The sequence below is a fragment of the Mucor velutinosus genome (assembly GCF_035048745.1).
Source record: "Mucor velutinosus strain NIH1002 chromosome Unknown tig00001544, whole genome shotgun sequence".
In the NCBI taxonomy this organism is placed as follows: domain Eukaryota; kingdom Fungi; phylum Mucoromycota; class Mucoromycetes; order Mucorales; family Mucoraceae; genus Mucor; species Mucor velutinosus.
Genome location: NW_027041908.1, coordinates 1,138,352 through 1,155,432, shown reverse-complemented (window position 1 = coordinate 1,155,432; position 17,081 = coordinate 1,138,352). Strand labels below are relative to the sequence as shown.

The 17,081-nt window shown below is 40.9% G+C and overlaps 4 protein-coding genes across 4 annotated transcripts; 2 read left to right on the top strand and 2 right to left on the bottom strand.

Annotated features, from left to right (window-relative positions):
* Positions 1-2,054: 2,054 nt before the first annotated feature.
* ATC70_005689 (uncharacterized protein) lies at positions 2,055-5,164 on the bottom strand (the record flags this gene model as incomplete). Its single annotated transcript, XM_064824974.1, has 6 exons — positions 2,055-2,066; positions 2,130-2,663; positions 2,722-2,869; positions 2,934-4,792; positions 4,850-4,940; positions 4,995-5,164. The coding sequence occupies 6 exons, from the start codon at positions 5,162-5,164 to the stop codon at positions 2,055-2,057; spliced, it is 2,814 nt and encodes a 937-aa protein (XP_064680351.1).
* Positions 5,165-5,566: 402 nt separating this feature from the next.
* On the top strand, positions 5,567-7,970 carry ATC70_005688 (uncharacterized protein; the record flags this gene model as incomplete). The annotated part of the gene is made up of 4 exons (XM_064824973.1): positions 5,567-5,659; positions 5,749-6,266; positions 6,332-7,460; positions 7,524-7,970. The coding sequence occupies 4 exons, from the start codon at positions 5,567-5,569 to the stop codon at positions 7,968-7,970; spliced, it is 2,187 nt and encodes a 728-aa protein (XP_064680350.1).
* Positions 7,971-8,244: 274 nt separating this feature from the next.
* On the top strand, positions 8,245-10,546 carry GPA1_2 (guanine nucleotide-binding protein subunit alpha; the record flags this gene model as incomplete). Its single annotated transcript, XM_064824972.1, has 7 exons — positions 8,245-8,377; positions 8,466-8,551; positions 8,637-8,888; positions 8,959-9,099; positions 9,182-9,892; positions 9,956-10,077; positions 10,273-10,546. 7 exons carry the CDS (start codon positions 8,245-8,247, stop codon positions 10,544-10,546), a joined length of 1,719 nt encoding a protein of 572 aa, XP_064680349.1.
* Positions 10,547-11,957: 1,411 nt separating this feature from the next.
* On the bottom strand, positions 11,958-12,953 carry CHS7_3 (Chitin synthase, class 7; the record flags this gene model as incomplete). The annotated part of the gene is made up of 2 exons (XM_064824971.1): positions 11,958-12,365; positions 12,423-12,953. 2 exons carry the CDS (start codon positions 12,951-12,953, stop codon positions 11,958-11,960), a joined length of 939 nt encoding a protein of 312 aa, XP_064680348.1.
* Positions 12,954-17,081: the final 4,128 nt, after the last annotated feature.

Genomic DNA, 17,081 nt, shown 5'->3' with positions numbered 1-17,081 from the left:
GTAGGAAGAACTTAATACTGCTTCTTTGAAATGGGATATATTAGATACCATTCGATAACGAGCACTGGAAGGCGTAGAATTAACATTAATTGAGTTTGTTTATTAGGTTTTGATAATTTTTTTTGCCTGTCTGACGTGGGTGCTGCTGCCATTCCTTTTCTGCTGTCTCTGCTGTCTGCGTCTTTGGCTTATCATATCTACTAGTGGTTGCTTCTCCGGTCTTTGTCTGGTCTCTGGTGTCGTTCGTTCTCTGGTTTTTCTATGGAGCTGGTGTTGCTGCCGTTGCTGCTAATATGGTCTTTCCTGCTCTATTCTCTTTGCTGCATACTCATTCTTTGGTTTATATCTGGTGATTGTCTATACTCTTATGGTCTACCTGTGGTGGTGATAAGAGGTAAGTAACTTCTTTTGTCTTTGTCTGGTCTCTGCTGATGGCGTTCATTCTTTAGTTTTTCTATGATGCTGGTGTTGCTGCTGCTGCTTTTGCTGCTAACATGGTCTTTTCTGGTCTACTGTATTTGGTGCATGATTGTCCTCTGGTTTAACTCTGGTGATTGCTTCGTTGGTCTTTCTCTGATCTCTGGTGTCGTTTGTTTGGTTTTTCTATGGCGCTTCTGCTGCTGTTGCTGCTGCTGCTACTAATCTGGTCTTTCCTGATCTACTGTATTTGGTGCATGCTCGTTCTCTGGTTCATACCTGGTGATTGCGTAGTATCTGGTCTATCTGTGGAGGTGACAAGTGGTAAGTATCTTCTTTGGCCTTTGTCTGGTCTCTGCTAATGGCGTTTGTCCTTTAGTTTGTCTATGGTACTGGTGTTGCTGCTGCTAATCTGGTCTTTTCTGGTCTACTGTCTTTGATTCATGCTAGTTCTCTGGTCTATATTCGGTGATTGCGTATCCTCTGGTCTATCTGTAGTGGTGGTAAGTGGTAAGTATCTTCTTTCTTCTGGTCGCAATGATATAAAACTTCTTTGAACGCTTGTATTATTGCTTCCTTTGTCATGATAATGCATTCATGATGTTTACTTTGTTACGCTTTTCTTCTTCTTTTGTTGGTTGTGTTGCTTTACATCCGACTATTGCCATGCATGTTGCTCATGCATTGATTTTTGTTGCAACAACAACGAGATGTTCTGAACTTCTCTGATGTTGTATTTTTTTATACTTTTCTTTGATTCACTTTGTGTGAGTATCCCTTTTTTGCCTACGTACTACTCTACTCCTATTGTAGTATGTTCTTTTCTTTTATTATTATCATGTTTCTTTGAAGCATACCTTTTTTTTCGTTGTGGTGGATGTGCCTATCCCTGAAGCTCAACAAGACTTTATCCGAGGCTAGGAGGTAGATAGGCTGCCTCCACTTGGTTATCGCTACTTACTTTAGTGATGATTGAGAGTCTCAACGCCAGAATCTAAAGCTAGGTGGTGTAAGTAAGGCATGCTCTAGTACTTGGGGGAAGTTTGATGATAGCAGCGGCTATACTGCTATTATAGCGGCGCTTAAAATTTTGCCTCACATCAAAACAGGGGGAAACCCTCGCAAATTTTTTTTTAGGTCAGCGGAGTTTTCAAGCGATTTAGAGCGATTTGATTGGCGGAGAGCTTGAATGTACTGAGCGGAATGATAAAGATCAATGCTATAAAATGAAGATGGTTTTCAGTAATAAAATTTACAAATATATTTATGTTATAACCAATTTTTGGGAGTCTATTGATAGAGTAATAAAGACGGCTTTTCAGTGTTAGCAACACATCGGTGCATAAAACCACGGTGAATCAATCCATTATTAGACCGTAGTAAATAAAAGCTTTTTTTTTTTGCCTACTGATATTGTATAAAAGCTATATAGATAGAAAGCCCACAATTGACATTTTTCAATTATGCATAACAAATGTGGCTCTTTCTTACAAGGCAATTGAATGTTGAATGGAAGTCTAGTATATGTCTATTAAACATAACTTATAGCGAGGAATGGAAGGATGATTATATTATTGAAAAGAGAAAGGGTATTGCAGTAATAAATTAAACAAACGTATAACAAGCAGCAAAAAAATCTACAAAATTCCCTATAAACGTATCAAATTCTAGTGAATACGCAAGTCATTCATAGAGGCCAGCTATGCACTTACTTGAGAATAGTACTGGAACGTATCATACAGTCGTGTAAACACGTTACAGCAGCTACTCATAATCAACTTGTCCACAAACTCTTCTGCCTGAGGCTCTGTTAATTGCAACTGGAATCGGTCCCGTAACTGAGGCACAGTCATATCACCATTCTGGAAGCAAGGCAACTTGGAATCCTTGCTCATCATTTCAGTCAACAACAAAATGTTTTCACTGTGTTTGCGTACGGCCAAAAACGCTGCCTTCATTAAGGCCTTGTATTCAGCAAACTTTTCTCCATGTACACCGCCCAAGATGTCAATGTATTCTTGTGGTAGTTTGAAGGGTGCCATTTCAAAGCCGACAGAACCAGGTGAATTGGAGAGCATAAAACCAAAATCAATGTGAATCAAATGACCAGCTTCATCAATCAGTAGATTGCCATTGTGTCTATCTTTGATCTGCAACACGTAACAAGCAACAGAGTAGCCTGCCAAACTACGCATGAAAGCGTCCTGCGCCTTTATAAAATCATCTGAATCAGGAGGACCCCAAAGCTATGTTGTATTGTAAGCCATTTTGTCCGTATGCGTTATTCAAACCCACTTATCTTACCTTTTCAAAATAATCGTACAAAGTAAACACTGCTCCCTGTTCATTCCATCCTCTTGTATAGGCATCTTTCTTGATCGAATGGATCGAGATTGTGTTTCTGAGTGTTTCAATCAATCCAGACGAATCTGATGTAACCAACACTCGGAAACTAGGCGCGGCTTTCATTAGTACATACACATTAACCTTTTTTCCTAATCCGCCTGGCTACTTACTATTTTACCCACACATCCACACTGGTGTCCTCCCAAATACGTTGCATTTCTCTAATCAACTGGATGGCAAATTGCTCTTGGCGAAGATCAGCACCTTGCTTTACAATGACGGACATGAGTCTCCAATTTGGCAAATGGCCGTAGGGCGAGGCTTGACGCAAACGAGCCTTCTTTGTCTCCCAATCCTCTGATAGCACAGCAGCACTTGGATCCTCCTTGTTGACTACCCAAGCAATACGTTGTTCATCTTCCAACATGTCTCCACCAGCACCTTCACCGCCTCCTCCGCCGACACCACTGCTGACACCTTCCGTCTTCATCTTTTGCATACGTTGCTCCTCCAAAGCAATCATTTCCTTGATAATACGTTGCCTGATCTGCTCTGTATTCTGCTTGTAAGGTGCAGTTGCGTTGGGTGGTTGTAACTGGGCCAGCATGACAGCTGCTGTACGCATACGCTCAGCATAGTCATCAGCTGATCTAGAGTTGCGTCGGCTACTACTGTCATTTGTATTGAGTACTGTCACTTTGACAGGTGCAGTGGTCGATGTGATGGATCTTTTATCGTCTTCGTTCTGGGTTGCCATGGAAACACTGCTCGTCGTCGTTGTGGAGGAGGATGTACTCATGATGGATTGGCGATTGGCATGCTTACGTCGCGCTGCGCGATACAGTGCAGAATTGTAATCGTCGTTTTCAAAGTTCATCTCATCATCCAAGACTTCAATCATCAGCAAGTAGGGAGCACGTTCAGCAGAGTTGAGTACAACGGCGTCGGATGGACTGATACGAACGACGCGATGATGGTGAGGCTTTTCCGCTGTAGCAGGGCACCATAATGGCAGACAAATCTCTGCTGGTAGGTTGTGGTTCAGTAGCGTCAGTTCAGCATGCAGTGCACTCATACGGGCTTCCTTGGGCACCATCACTAATCGAGTCGCAATGTCCACCAGAGCCAATACAAACTGCATCTCTGATCTAAAGTAGTTGCTACGTAACAGGGATTGACGGCTTTTGCGCTTTTGCTTTCGTTGCTCCTCCTTTTGTTGTTGTTTCTGCTGTTCCTGATCCGAATCTTGTTCGTCCAAAGTAACTACCATATCCATGTCCGCCGAGCATTGCGACAAAGCGGGCGATAAGGGTGCTGTATTGGTTGGCACTGAAGATTGTCCGAGTGCAGTCAGGGCGGGATCGAATACCGACAAAGAGGTGGATGAAGATGTGGATTTCCTCTCCTCGCTCATCATCATTTTTCGGTTTAATTTATGGTGTGCGTTCTTGATGTACCGGCCCACAGAAAATGCCTTGCCACGGTGCAGATCTTCCAACGATGGAGAGCTTGTGAATGGGTTGAACTTCTTTTTGCTGTGGTGGGGCAGTGGAAGATCTGGTTGCGAGGTGGAGATGTAGCTGGAATGCGTTGATGATGGCAGTGGCACTTTGAGTTGATCTTTGCTATTGGCAGCAGTAGCAGATAAGGAAGACGTGGCAGAAGAGGAGGAGTCCTCGGTAGTGTTTCTTCGTGTCAATGCAGTCGTGTTGGAGGAAGATGTAGTACTGAATGTCCTGTTTCTGCGCCCCTGAGCAATTGCAATTCTACCTGCTGGTTTAGTCATAAGAGGTTGTCCTATACCGAGCAACATGGCACCCATGCCTACAAGAGCCGGTAAGGCATGTTCATGCACTTTTTCAGTGTTGTATCTGGAGGGATCAGCCTCTTCATCATCGTCGTCATCGTCGCTGTCTTCAGAGAACACAATGGCTTGAGATCTGTTCAATAGACGCTTGCATAGGTTGAACGATGGACTAGCAGGATGCGTTGACAGATCAGCGAGGTAAGCTTGTAGATACCATAGAGACTAAATCAAATTAGAGCCTGTTGCGATACTCCCTCCCTCTCTTCAAATACACATTACCATGAGTGCAATGTGGGTTGACTTTTCACACATTTCAATCAGGAAACATTCCAGCGCCACTGATTCCGAAGGTCTTGTAATTAAGAGATGGCTATCCAATACAGGTGAGTACTCTATATGAAAGACTTGATTTGAAATGACTTACATTAATTGCGGTAAAAAGAACTCAATTTCTGATATCGGAAAGCCCTTTAATTCATTGCAGAGATAGTGCTGGATGCCTACATTATCAGAGTATCTAAACAGGTACGACACTGCAATCCACGAGTTGAAGAATTCGGATGTAAAGAGACGTAGCAAGAGTGCGTTGGACATGCTTTGCTTGTGCTGCTGCTATAGTAACTGCTGTTGTTATAGAGACGAGACTCGAGATGAGGAAGGGAGGAGAAAAAAAGGTTCAGAAAATGGAGAATGTAAGTGATGTATGATACAGGAACTAGTACTGATTCAACGCTACTATCACTAGCATACAGTTTCCAGTTGCTTTCTTCGAGAAAAAAAGAAATAAAGAAATATAAAAGGAGTAAAGCAATTAAATAACTGATTTGTTTGACCAAATGGAAAATGCACCACAATAGTTTAATCTCCCTCTGGTGTGTGTACATTGTTGCGTGCGCGCGCCTTACTAATACACACACAATAGAGACGTAGTTTATAGTGTGCACATTGGGATATGCCCTTCTTTTTTTATTCGGTAAATTCCTCTCTCTCTCTTACATGTCAGATTCACCCGAATATCAACAACAGCAAGAAGGATCCGTTAAACGCAAAAGATTAGCATTGGCTTGCAATGTGTGTCGACGCAAAAAGGTTCGTTGTACGCAGGTCTTTTTTTTTTTTTTTTTTTTTTTTTTTGCGAATGGGACGTATAGATTTAACAAGGTGCCAACTATTACAAGATCAAGTGTGATGGAGTCAAGCCTACATGTGGCAAATGCGAACGTTTTCATCAAGAATGTACATACACTGACGTCGTCAAGAAGAGAGGACCCAGACAAGGACACATTGATTTACTCGAACAGAGATTACGAAAGATGGAAGAGCTGATTACAACAGGCAGCTCTGTCCTAGAAGCTTCACCTTCATCCTTACCCATGGTAGAGGAGCCGATAAACAAGTCAGCATTGCCACGTCCCGCCTCATCCGCACGCACAACAGCAGAGTCGCCATCATTACAGTCTACCTATACCACCAATACCACCACACTTACTCAACCTGCATTGGCATTGCCGAAACCAACGCCTGATGCCAAGTGTGAATGGCCAGCAATGGATGTCGTTCAACACTTGGTGGACATCTATTTCATGCATTTTGAGACATTATCACCTATCGCTGATGTCAAGGGATTCAAGGCAAACATACTCAACAAAACATGCAACACATTTCTATTGTATGCCATCTTATCCGTAGCAGCAAGGTAAAAAAAAAAAACGAATCAAACTTGCAGCATTTGCCATGCTGGATAACCAACGTATCTTGTAGATTCTCAAAGCGGCCTGATATAGCGCAGCAGCCACTGTGGATGGCGGGAGAAAAGTTTGCAGAGATAGCAAGATCCATGCTGAATCAAGTGATAGAAGCACCGTCCATGGAGCATGTCCAAGGTCTATTGATACTGAATTTGCATGAGTTTGGATGTGCGCGTAGTATGCGATGTTGGATGTATTCTGGCATGGCGATCCGTATGGCGTTTGAAATGAATTTGGAGAAGGAGCTGATGTTCGAAGAGAGTCCAGGCTGCATCCTGCCGGTGGAAAGGTGGTTCTGGTATGAAAACAGGCGCAAGCTCTATTGGGATACATTTCTACAGGACAAGCTGAGCAGTTCCATGACAGGCAAGCCGCAGATGATGGATTATTTGGACAGTGATGTGCTGCTACCCATTTACAACAGCTCGCTGAACCTAGAATCCACTGGTGAATTCTACCAGCAGAATTTGGATGGCACTAAATTGGTACGCTACAATGTGCACCGTGACCCCATGGGCATTGTTACTGGCGTGCAAATGACACCAATTCCTCTCTCAACACTAAAAAGCGACGCGCATCTGTTTAGTCAAGTGGGGCTGGAATCACGCACCAACGAGCTGTACGTGTTACTGGGTAGAATAGCACGCTTTGTCAACAGACGGTTCAAGGACCTGATCTGCTTGGAGAACAATGTTGAATTTGATGAGCTGAATCGCGCCCTGGACAGCTGGGAGACACGCTTACCTCACCAACTCAAGAACTCGCCCGCTAATCTCGACTATTTCCGTCAAGTGCACACATTTCATTCTGGACAGTTTGTGCTGGCCCACATGCTGCACAACACTTTGATCGTATTGCTCAATCGACCTTCACTGATTTTAGCGGATATGCCGAAATTGGGCCAAGTGACACAGGCCATGCAGGATAAAGTCCATCAAAGTAAAGAAAAGTGTCTGGCTGCGGCTGACAATGTCACCATCATGCTCAAGGACCTGCTGTCTCATTTTGACATTATACCGCCTTCCACCATCTATTTTGCTTATACAACAGCCACGGTGATGGTCAATAACAGCTTTAGTGTGGATCCCGAAGAGTGCAAGAGATGCGATACAGCGCTGCAAGAGTACTACAAGTTTTTCGAGGTACGAGACAGAGAGAATCTTTTATCGTTAATTAATTGTTTGTTTGTTTATCCATCTATATAGGGCATGAAAGTGTACTGGGCCATGTCTGATAAAATGTACTTTTTGGTCAAAGATTTGTACGCCATCCACATGAAGGTCATAGACACTGTCCAAAAGAGCCAATTAGCGTCAGCAGGTGGATCCAGCGGCTATGAGGCTGGAACCACAAGCAGTTCATTCGAATCACCCGTCAGCAGCAATGCCACGCCCTGGAACTCGACCACCAGCGCAGCGAACGAAGTCTTTACAAGGAGATTGCCTCTCGCAGATATGGCCATGATCTCGGAATCATCATCATGGAACAAACAGCCATTCCACTATCCTACCGCTGCTGCTGCGGAACACCCATCCTCCTTGCAAACCATAGGCAGAAGCAATTTTTTCTCATCGTCCGCAAGAACAGGAGGAGGCAGTATATCATCATTCGACCTTTGGTTACAACAGCAACAAGATCAAAGACGCGCATAATCAGCATAAAAGTCAACCAATTGGCACGTGAATAAATGTAGACATCACCCGAAAACAACAAGGCGTTTTTCAGTATAATTGACACTGATTTTTTGTTGTTCTTTCTTCTCTCCTTCTTCTCTTTCTCTTTCTTAAGCAAATCCATTTGGTCAAAAGAGTATAGCTGTGCTAACCGCAGTTTTCCTCTTGTTGTTTCATCCAAATCTACATTCCTAATTCTTCAACTTTATTCTCGTTTGATTTGCGATTCATTTGCTTGAATTCAAACTAAAGAATGTCCTTCTTACACTATTCAAAGCTTCCACTGCCTCCCGCAAACTACGACAATAACAGTAATGTTATCTGTAAACCATGGCAATTACCAAGTCTTTTTGAAAAGTCGCTTAGTCTTCAGGATCACACTTCAGGTACACGATCATTTCATTTGAAACTTGATCTATTACAATCATATTCCACTGTTACTGGCTTTAACAATTCTCCACTTCAAAATACTAGATCGCGCCTACAGACACATTGCTTTTGAGCCAAAGAACAAGATTGCTTATAGTAAGACGATGCACTTGAAGCATGAACTGGAAAGAGTAAGTTTCTACGAACTTTTTTTTTTTTTTTTTTTTTTTCTTTACTGCGTGCAAGTGAGCTAATCAATCCCTACCTACAAACAAGGTCCACGGTGATGTCAAGGCCGTTCATTGCAATGTAGGCACTAACAATGCAACTGTGATTTCTTTTTTCAACATCTTGGACGCCAAACACAGCTACGACGACTTGAAGCACAAGTTGAGTGCCTATTACAAGGTCTATTTCGTCAAGCCTGCCTTCATCAACAACAGCACTGACTCTAACAGCGCTGAGAAGATGTTTGTGGTTTTTAGCAGCATTAATAGTAGTGTAGACTTACTTGATTACGATTACATGGTAAGCAATAGTACAATGCAAATATTTGGCAGATCACACAGACATGCTAAATGTTTACGCATACACATAGAAGCATATTTTACGCTTTGGCTCCATTTATTCCATCTCTGAAGCTCGCATCTCTCGTTCTTGTATTCTCCTCAATTTGGAATACCACGATGAACGACATGGTGAGGCATTGAGGGCCAATTTGAACTGCTCATTCATCGAGGTAAGTTAGCCAAGGGATGCAGATCCGCATGTCAGTATGTTTTTGTTCGTGTCACTGACATTTGTATGTACAACACGAATAGGGTGCACAGATCATGGTTTACAGTGCTACATACGATGACGAAATAGCATGTGCCTATCAAGGCATCACTGCCTGTGGTAAGGTTTGTCCTCCCGCGTTGAGCATTGACTTCAACAAGCCCATAAGCCATGCTGCCGCTCCTCCTCCACCGCCGCTAACTGCTGCACAAAAGATCATGGTCGCCACCCCCTTACCAAGCCCTGTGGCTGAAGGTGAGTCTTATTTTGCTGTGGACCCTTATTCGGCACCCCAGTACCATCCTGTGTCCAGCCTACCACCATCTCCTGTGGCATTACAACATAAAGACACTGCTCATCCAAAGATCACCGCTGCTGTTATTGAGACTTCACCTTCTTCATCCAGCAATACAGCATGTGGCACTTGTCTTGGTAAGCAAGATGAAAATGTAAGCTACGCAGCTGCTGTTCAAAGCACTCCTCTTTTTACAAATACCAGCACCACGCCTGATTCATCTCTCTCCAACCCCATACCATCGCCTTCATCTACTCGTTCTGTTGAGAAAGTTGCTCAACAGAAAAAATTAGAGAAGAAAGTGCCAACACCTTCATCTCGTAACAACTCACGTAGAAAACGACCTCCACCAAGCACTAAAAAAGCTACCAGTAATTCTGTAGATCTCGATAGAATTGGATCAGGACAGGATACACGCACTACTTTTATGATTAGAAACATTCCCAACAAATACACTCAGGTACGTGCATATCAAGATGATTTAGGTTTAAAGAGTGCTCACAACAGGCTTTTTATCGTGTAGCAAATGTTGATTGATTACGTCAATACGACACATGAAAGAAAATACGACTTTTTGTACTTGCGTATTGACTTTCAAAACAAATGCAATGTCGGATATGCTTTTATCAATTTCATTGATCCCAAGTAAGTTGCTGCCCAAGGGGGGGGGGGGGTTCTTAAGGATAGAGTACTTACCTTTTCATCATAGGGATGTTATTGAGTTTGCACACGATCGTGTAGGAAAGAAATGGCAAAGTGTTTTTCCAATACTAGAATTGAGTATATAAAAGTTGTAAGCATAGACAAACAGACTAATACATCTTTTCTCTTCTTCTCTAGGAAGCTATTCAAATCTGACAAGAAATGTGATTTATCCTATGCAAATATTCAAGGTAAACAGGCATTGATTAAGAAATTTCAGAATTCCCAAGTGTTGAGTGAGGATATCGCCTATCAGCCAAAGTTGTTCTACTCAAGTGGCCCTCGAGCAGGCCAAGAGCAACCATGGCCTAATAGCAACAACAGCAGCAGCTCATCCCACCCACCCGCTAAAATCCATTCAAAGGACGATATTGCCAAGCACAACGTCAGTGCCGACAATAACACCATCTAAATGAGTCTGTCTGTTACGTTATGTTATTTTTAAGAATTACTATTATTGTCATCGAGTACAGTACCATGCTACTATGAATAAAGTCAGTCTCTCTTCTATTATATGTGTCAATTTACCGGCATTTTGTGCGACTGATCACCATCTACCCCTAATTTGAGTTGAAGTGGAGACATGCAGATTCTGTCAGTTTAGGGTCTTCTAGATCGATGAAGACTTGGGTACCTGCTTCCTCCTTTCTCTCCGCAAAATAGCCCTAACGTGCTTTTGATTAATTGGTATATTTCAGCTAAACACTCCTTTTAACCGATTTGACATGGCTAGGTGCCATCATGGCGTACCATATGCAGAACTTGGCTCCAAGAAGTGAGACGGAATGATGTCGATACCTGTCGATTTAGAAGATTCAATACCATTAAAGATCAAGACTAGAGCATATCATAGACTAGAGTGTGTATATATTTACCTCAGGTTTCAGACCTGTATTCCCTGAACAAAAAAAAAAAAAAAAAAAAAAAAAAAAAAAAAAAAAAAAAAAAAAAAAAAAACTGATGATGTTCGAAAAGTAATAAAAACTTTAAAAATAATTCATTGGATGGCTAATCAAAAGTAGGTTTCATGTTTCATACTCATTTCATCCCTCGTTCGGTACAAATTGCATGGTACCTCGCTCAAAAGAGATTGTATACTAAGCAGTTCTTTTGTGGTCAATATTAAGGCTATCAACAGTGGAGGCATTGCAAGCATTTGCTGTCCAGAGAGAGCCATTCTCTGGAGACAACTGTACTACAATGCAAATGTAGCTATGATTGGCTGAATTTCAGATTTACTGCTATAAGACATGCTCCAAATGTCCCAGAATATCATGTGTCTAAATGTCAATTAGGCTAGGGATGTGAGCTATTTTTCCTGGTGATTTCCCTCCAAAACAGATGTGTCTCACCCCTTTTTTACAATATGCCCTGATCAAGAATACGATCTTTCAATTTTACTCCATATTCAATTCGTTAATTCAAAAAAAAAAACTGAAACTGCTTCCATGTAAAAATACCTTTTGGTGGTGGTCATTATCATGAACAGCATGCAACATCAAAGATCAGCGTGTTTGTTAAACAATAGATAGTAGCATCCATGTTTCAGCCTAACTTGCATTCATGTCACTTGCGGGTGAGTTTAATAACTTTTGCGATGATCCATCAAGTATTACTGTGGATATCTGCAATTATACCCATCCGTGGAATATTCCTTTGCTTTATATGAAATGATGCTATGCCATTTGATATTCTGTATTACACAAACATCGCCATGTGTATGTGTTATACACAAGAACCTTAAATTTAGATACCCGTTCCGATTACCAACAAGAACAAGAGTTATGGAGCGTAAAATACTTGTCGTTTATTTCATATAATAGTTACGACCGCATCATTTCAGCAGCTGAAGCTAATATATCAATGGCTGATGTGATGGTGGGCGACTGAGGGGGATGGTATGGTGCTTCGAGAACCAAGGTCGAAGCATGCTGTTCTGGTGGATTAGTGCTGTTATCATTATGATTAGGATTAGTGTTAGAGTTAATATGATTATAATTAGGTTCAGTCGACATTGATTTTTTCGGTGCAATGTGTTTTGAGTATGGATGTGAGTATTCAGAGGCACGTCTGCGCGGTGACGCACTATGAGTAGATGCGTTTGTAGACGACAGGGTCAAGCTGTGATGTCGAACTGTTTGTTGATGCTGGTGATGCTCTTGCTGCGATGTTGTAGATAATGAATTTACTCTGCTTCTGCTTATTTTAGCACGTCTGTTTTGAAACCAAACCTTTAAAATGTATTAATATATGTTGTCTCAAATCTCAATCATCGTAAAGTAATTTACCTGAACTTCTCGTTTCGTCATGTCTAGTTCATTAGCTAATTGACTTCTGATTTCTGAGCTTGGGGTATCGGTTTTCTCAAATATTTCCATCAGTCTCTTGTATTGATGAGGCAAAATGCGCTTTCTTTTAGCTTTCGCTAATGAGGAGACAATGATGCCATTGTTTGTTTGGTGCATACCAGTCCTGGAATGACTCCAGAGATCTGGAGGCTCTGTGATAGATGGCTGTCTACTGAAGCTATCCAATGAGCCGCTGGGCGATGATGATCCACTTGAAATGGGAGAGTAGTCCATGGGGGAGGGGGGTGGCATGGGGAGACTGTTTGGCAGCCTGCATTTAACACCATGGTGCCATGGTAATTGCGTGGCTGTATTGGGTGCTAACGGGTGCTGCATTGGTTCAATAGAGACATCGTTCAATAAGGCTGAGATGGCGAGTGAACTTCTTCGATTGTGGATGATAGAAGCCGATGTTGGTGTTGTTGCATCCATGTTGCCGTCCAGTTTAGATACTGATTGCCACACTTGCATTTAGGGAAAATGCTATTTACAAGAAAGAAAGGTGTAAGAGAGCAAGAAGAAGAAAAGTAACCAGAGTTATATCAAATTCAGGTGAACCCCCGTTCTTGAAAGAATTTCACCATTATGTTCGAATTCTATTTTAAAAGCCAATATATGGTACAACAGTTTCATTATCATTCTGAGGATCAATTAGGTTATTCCATATTGCACACTTTCTGTTCTCTACCTACGACCCCGAACGAAGAATTTGCCTAAATTATAGTGAAGCACCTAAGGATTCACGATTAAATTATTACCCGTACATATATGATATCATTTGGCTTGTGTATGTGGTGGTTATGCTTTCTATATTGTATCTCGTTAATTGAAACCAGCTGTTGAGCTGATCTAATCAGAAAGACATGAGATCTTTATGCCAAAACAGTGTATACTGTACTGGTGTGCCGTGGGGGGGGGGCACAGATGGCTGTATAATAATGGGGGTTTGATTCATGTTCAAACATTGAGTTTCATTCTGCTTGATACTACATGAATGTGTACAGTATATGGAATACTCTTCTATTTTACTATATTTTTCCTTGCACAACTGTGTTTTTAAGCGTTTGCATGTCGATCACTAATGGATGCCTCCTGTTTGCCAGGCAGTATTTCTATTAATGAATGCGGTTTATATGTCTATAAATGTGTTGTAGATCATATTTTTGCTGTATGAAAAACCATCTATATATAGTCAATCATGACAATTTACAAATATCATTTGAGGTGAGGTGAAGATATCAAGTTATAGCCCAATGACAAGCATTCCCGATATCAATTAGGTTGGATTTATGCAAATCAGTATGCTCTGTTTAGACTTACCAATGTATACTATACTGACTATTGGCGATTAAGCTGGCTAGTTATTAAATGTCGAATGATATATATTGAGCTATCAGCTCACCTAGCTTTGTCTGGTACCTTCTCGCCAGACATACGTGAAATGCAGCAGCATAGATACCGCCCACTGTTTCACTCTTATATAATGCCATGTCCTCTTTCATCATCATGAAAAAGCCTATCAAAGTGTATTAGTTTCACACTATCCCTTTAGTAACCCATCTTTTGGGTTGAAATCATGTGCAGTTGGCAAACATTCTGCCTTTTTAGAGCTATACTATAATCACGAGAGCCAAATCGACAAGCACACATGCTTGATTCGAATGAGTATATTAGACAATTTTAAGTATTGGTACTCGCAGAATTTCTTAAATAGAGCTAGTGCTTACAAATGAGAAACACGGTTTTGTCTACATTCCTGGCATTATCAATGTCCAAAAGAGAGTTGCTTTTGATAAGCTCTTTGGATCCGAAGGAGGCAGCTTATCTTGCCATGCAGATATAAGTACATCAAAGCCTAAGCTCGCATATGTAGGTGTTGGGGACTATGCACGCTGTAGTTTTGCCTCATGTCAAACATGAGTCTTTGCGTCTATGTTGGCTGGGCTTGTTCTGGTACGCTGAATGATGCTACAGCCAAGGATGACCTGGCTAAATGGCTGTATCTTTGTATATTTCGTTGTCATATATTTCATTTCAACAAAATCCTGGTTACCATGGACGGATGGAGACGGCGAGCATATTGATATGTCAGACAATGATTACATGGCTCGCTTGACTCCATTTTACTTTGGATGGAAGTGGCCTTCAACGATCTGATACACGCATTACCCTTTATTACTCGATTGTGCGCAAAACACAGCGTATTTTAGATGCATTTGAGCCGTGATTTCTTGTGTTAAAGGCCGTTTTAGGCCGTCAGAATAGTATCAAACCATTGCTTTCATCTAGCACTAACTTCCTGCCACCCTTGCTCAACTTTTTGGGGACCAAAAAGCATGAGGTATCCCTCATGGTTTTCATCGAAAATCAAACAATCGCATTTTTTTTTTTTTACCTTGAAGATGATGACTTTTACTATGGTATGTATTACATCAAAATGTTGCTATCGATCCAAAGCAACCCTTGAAACGTCGTTTGTGTATCTTTTATATGTAAGTTTTTGACATTTTTGCTAGAAACCTCATTTCATATTTTTTGATATTGCTCGATGCGTTTATTATAAACATCTGCCATAAGCACCATCATTCGATGCGCCTTGAAAAGCACTCCAGAAATGCATTAGAAAGTATAAGATGATCATCGCATCTAATATAGTCCAATTCTGCAAAATAGATGAATCAAGTCGTTTTTGGATCAAAATCTGTCCAATCTGGAATAGACGTTAAGCGAGAATTCAATTGATTTTGAGTGCTTCTGATATCAATGTAATCTACGATCTTGAAGCTAATATAAAGAGGATTGCAATTTGAAAAAAAGTATTATAGTAGCTTATTCTCTCTACTTTTGCCTGATTCTGAAGCACATTTTGTTTCTGACACTCGGATTAATCATTGTTTATTACATATTCAAATAAATGGCCTAATATGAAACGCAAACTTTCTTGCTATTCAAAATTGCAAATGGCACTTGAGGTTTGATGTACTGTACATTGAGATACCACTACTAGGCTATACTATAGCAGCCACTAAGGCAATGCTATAATACCATATACGCTTGGGAACCTAATGCCAAATGTCCATTTTATTAAAGTGTAAGGGCCATCACATCTCCTGTTACTAGGAATTTTTAGCAAATAGATGGCAATACTAATTATGAAATACATGTGAGGTTTCTACTGAGCACTAACGAAGACAGACAACTGGTTTATACATACACACTTTTTTAAAAATCATGCAAATACTGTATTTTGAGGCGGCGTCATGTCACCCAAGTGTTCTACAGGCCCAAAAGCAGCGGATCAAGATTGCCTTTTACTTGGATACACATTGTAAAATATAGCTTCAAATGGGTTTGCTTGCACTACTACCAATATGCTCACTCTAATTGAACGATGACTTTTTGTTTGTTTGTTTTCCGTGCAACTTGCCTACATTCTTTTCAAAGAAGTAAGAGCATATCCTGTTGGTGACAGTAGCACCAGAACTTTGACAGCTCTGCTTGTACATATAAAATAGTGAATACATGTAATTTATATACTGCAATCACTGCAAAACTATACTGATAAAGAACCCGTTATTGTTTACATTTTGCTCGAACTTTTCAAATCCAAAGCGAATCAAATTGTTCACTTTCCGTTATCAACCGAATACAAGATGTAAATGTAAACAAGCTGACTGTGTTTAATCAATAAACGAAATAAACCATATGAGTTTATATCATATCTTGTGTGTATACAGTAGTAATAATGCATATCATATTGTAGGGCAGTTGAAGGCGATTCCAATGGTATTAGTTGCATTGTCTCTGGATGCCAGTAGCGTTCAGAATTGCGTTTGAAGTGTTTTTTGCGTGTCTCCTTAAATTGTTGCTACTGTAATCAAGGTATAAAAGGTAGAAGATTTCTCTCTTTATCTCACGTCCTTTCTTTATCTTTTTCTTCATCTTTTTTTTTTTTTTTCTCTCAAAAACAATAGACGCTACTAGAAGACTGGTGATCATGTAAGTATATTTGTCTTGTCTGCACATAACGGATGGTAACATGCTCTGAATCAGGGTGGTTCACAATACAAGGCTTATGGTATTTCAAGACTGGTTCTATTCTACTTGATGGCTTTCTTTGGATACTTTTGGTTCTCTTTGGATACTTTTGGTTCTCTCTGGTTCTCTCTGGTTCTCTCTGGTTCTCTTTGGATACTTTTGGTTCTCTTTGGATACTTTTGGTTCTCTCTGGTTCTCTCTGGCTCTCTCTGGCTCTCTCTGGTCCTAGTATATAGATATTTATATTTATTTGGTCGTATTCTTTCGCATGGGGGATTTTTTAAGGGCACACTCTGAGGTTTTCAAGTCTTTGGTACTTTGTCTTTTGAGAGTTTCGTGTCTTTGGTGTGAGGGTTTCTCTAGTAAGTCTTCTGGAATGAGTCTTCTGTAGTAAGTCTTCTGTAATAAGTTTTCTGTAGTAAGTCTTCTGTAATAAGTCTTCTGTAGTAAGTCTTCTGTAATAAGTCTTCTGTAATAAGTCTTCTGTGTTGTCATGTGTTTCCCTTCCCCCATGCCTACTTTCAATTTTTGGGTTGAGATTGGTCTCCACCTTCTCGTGGT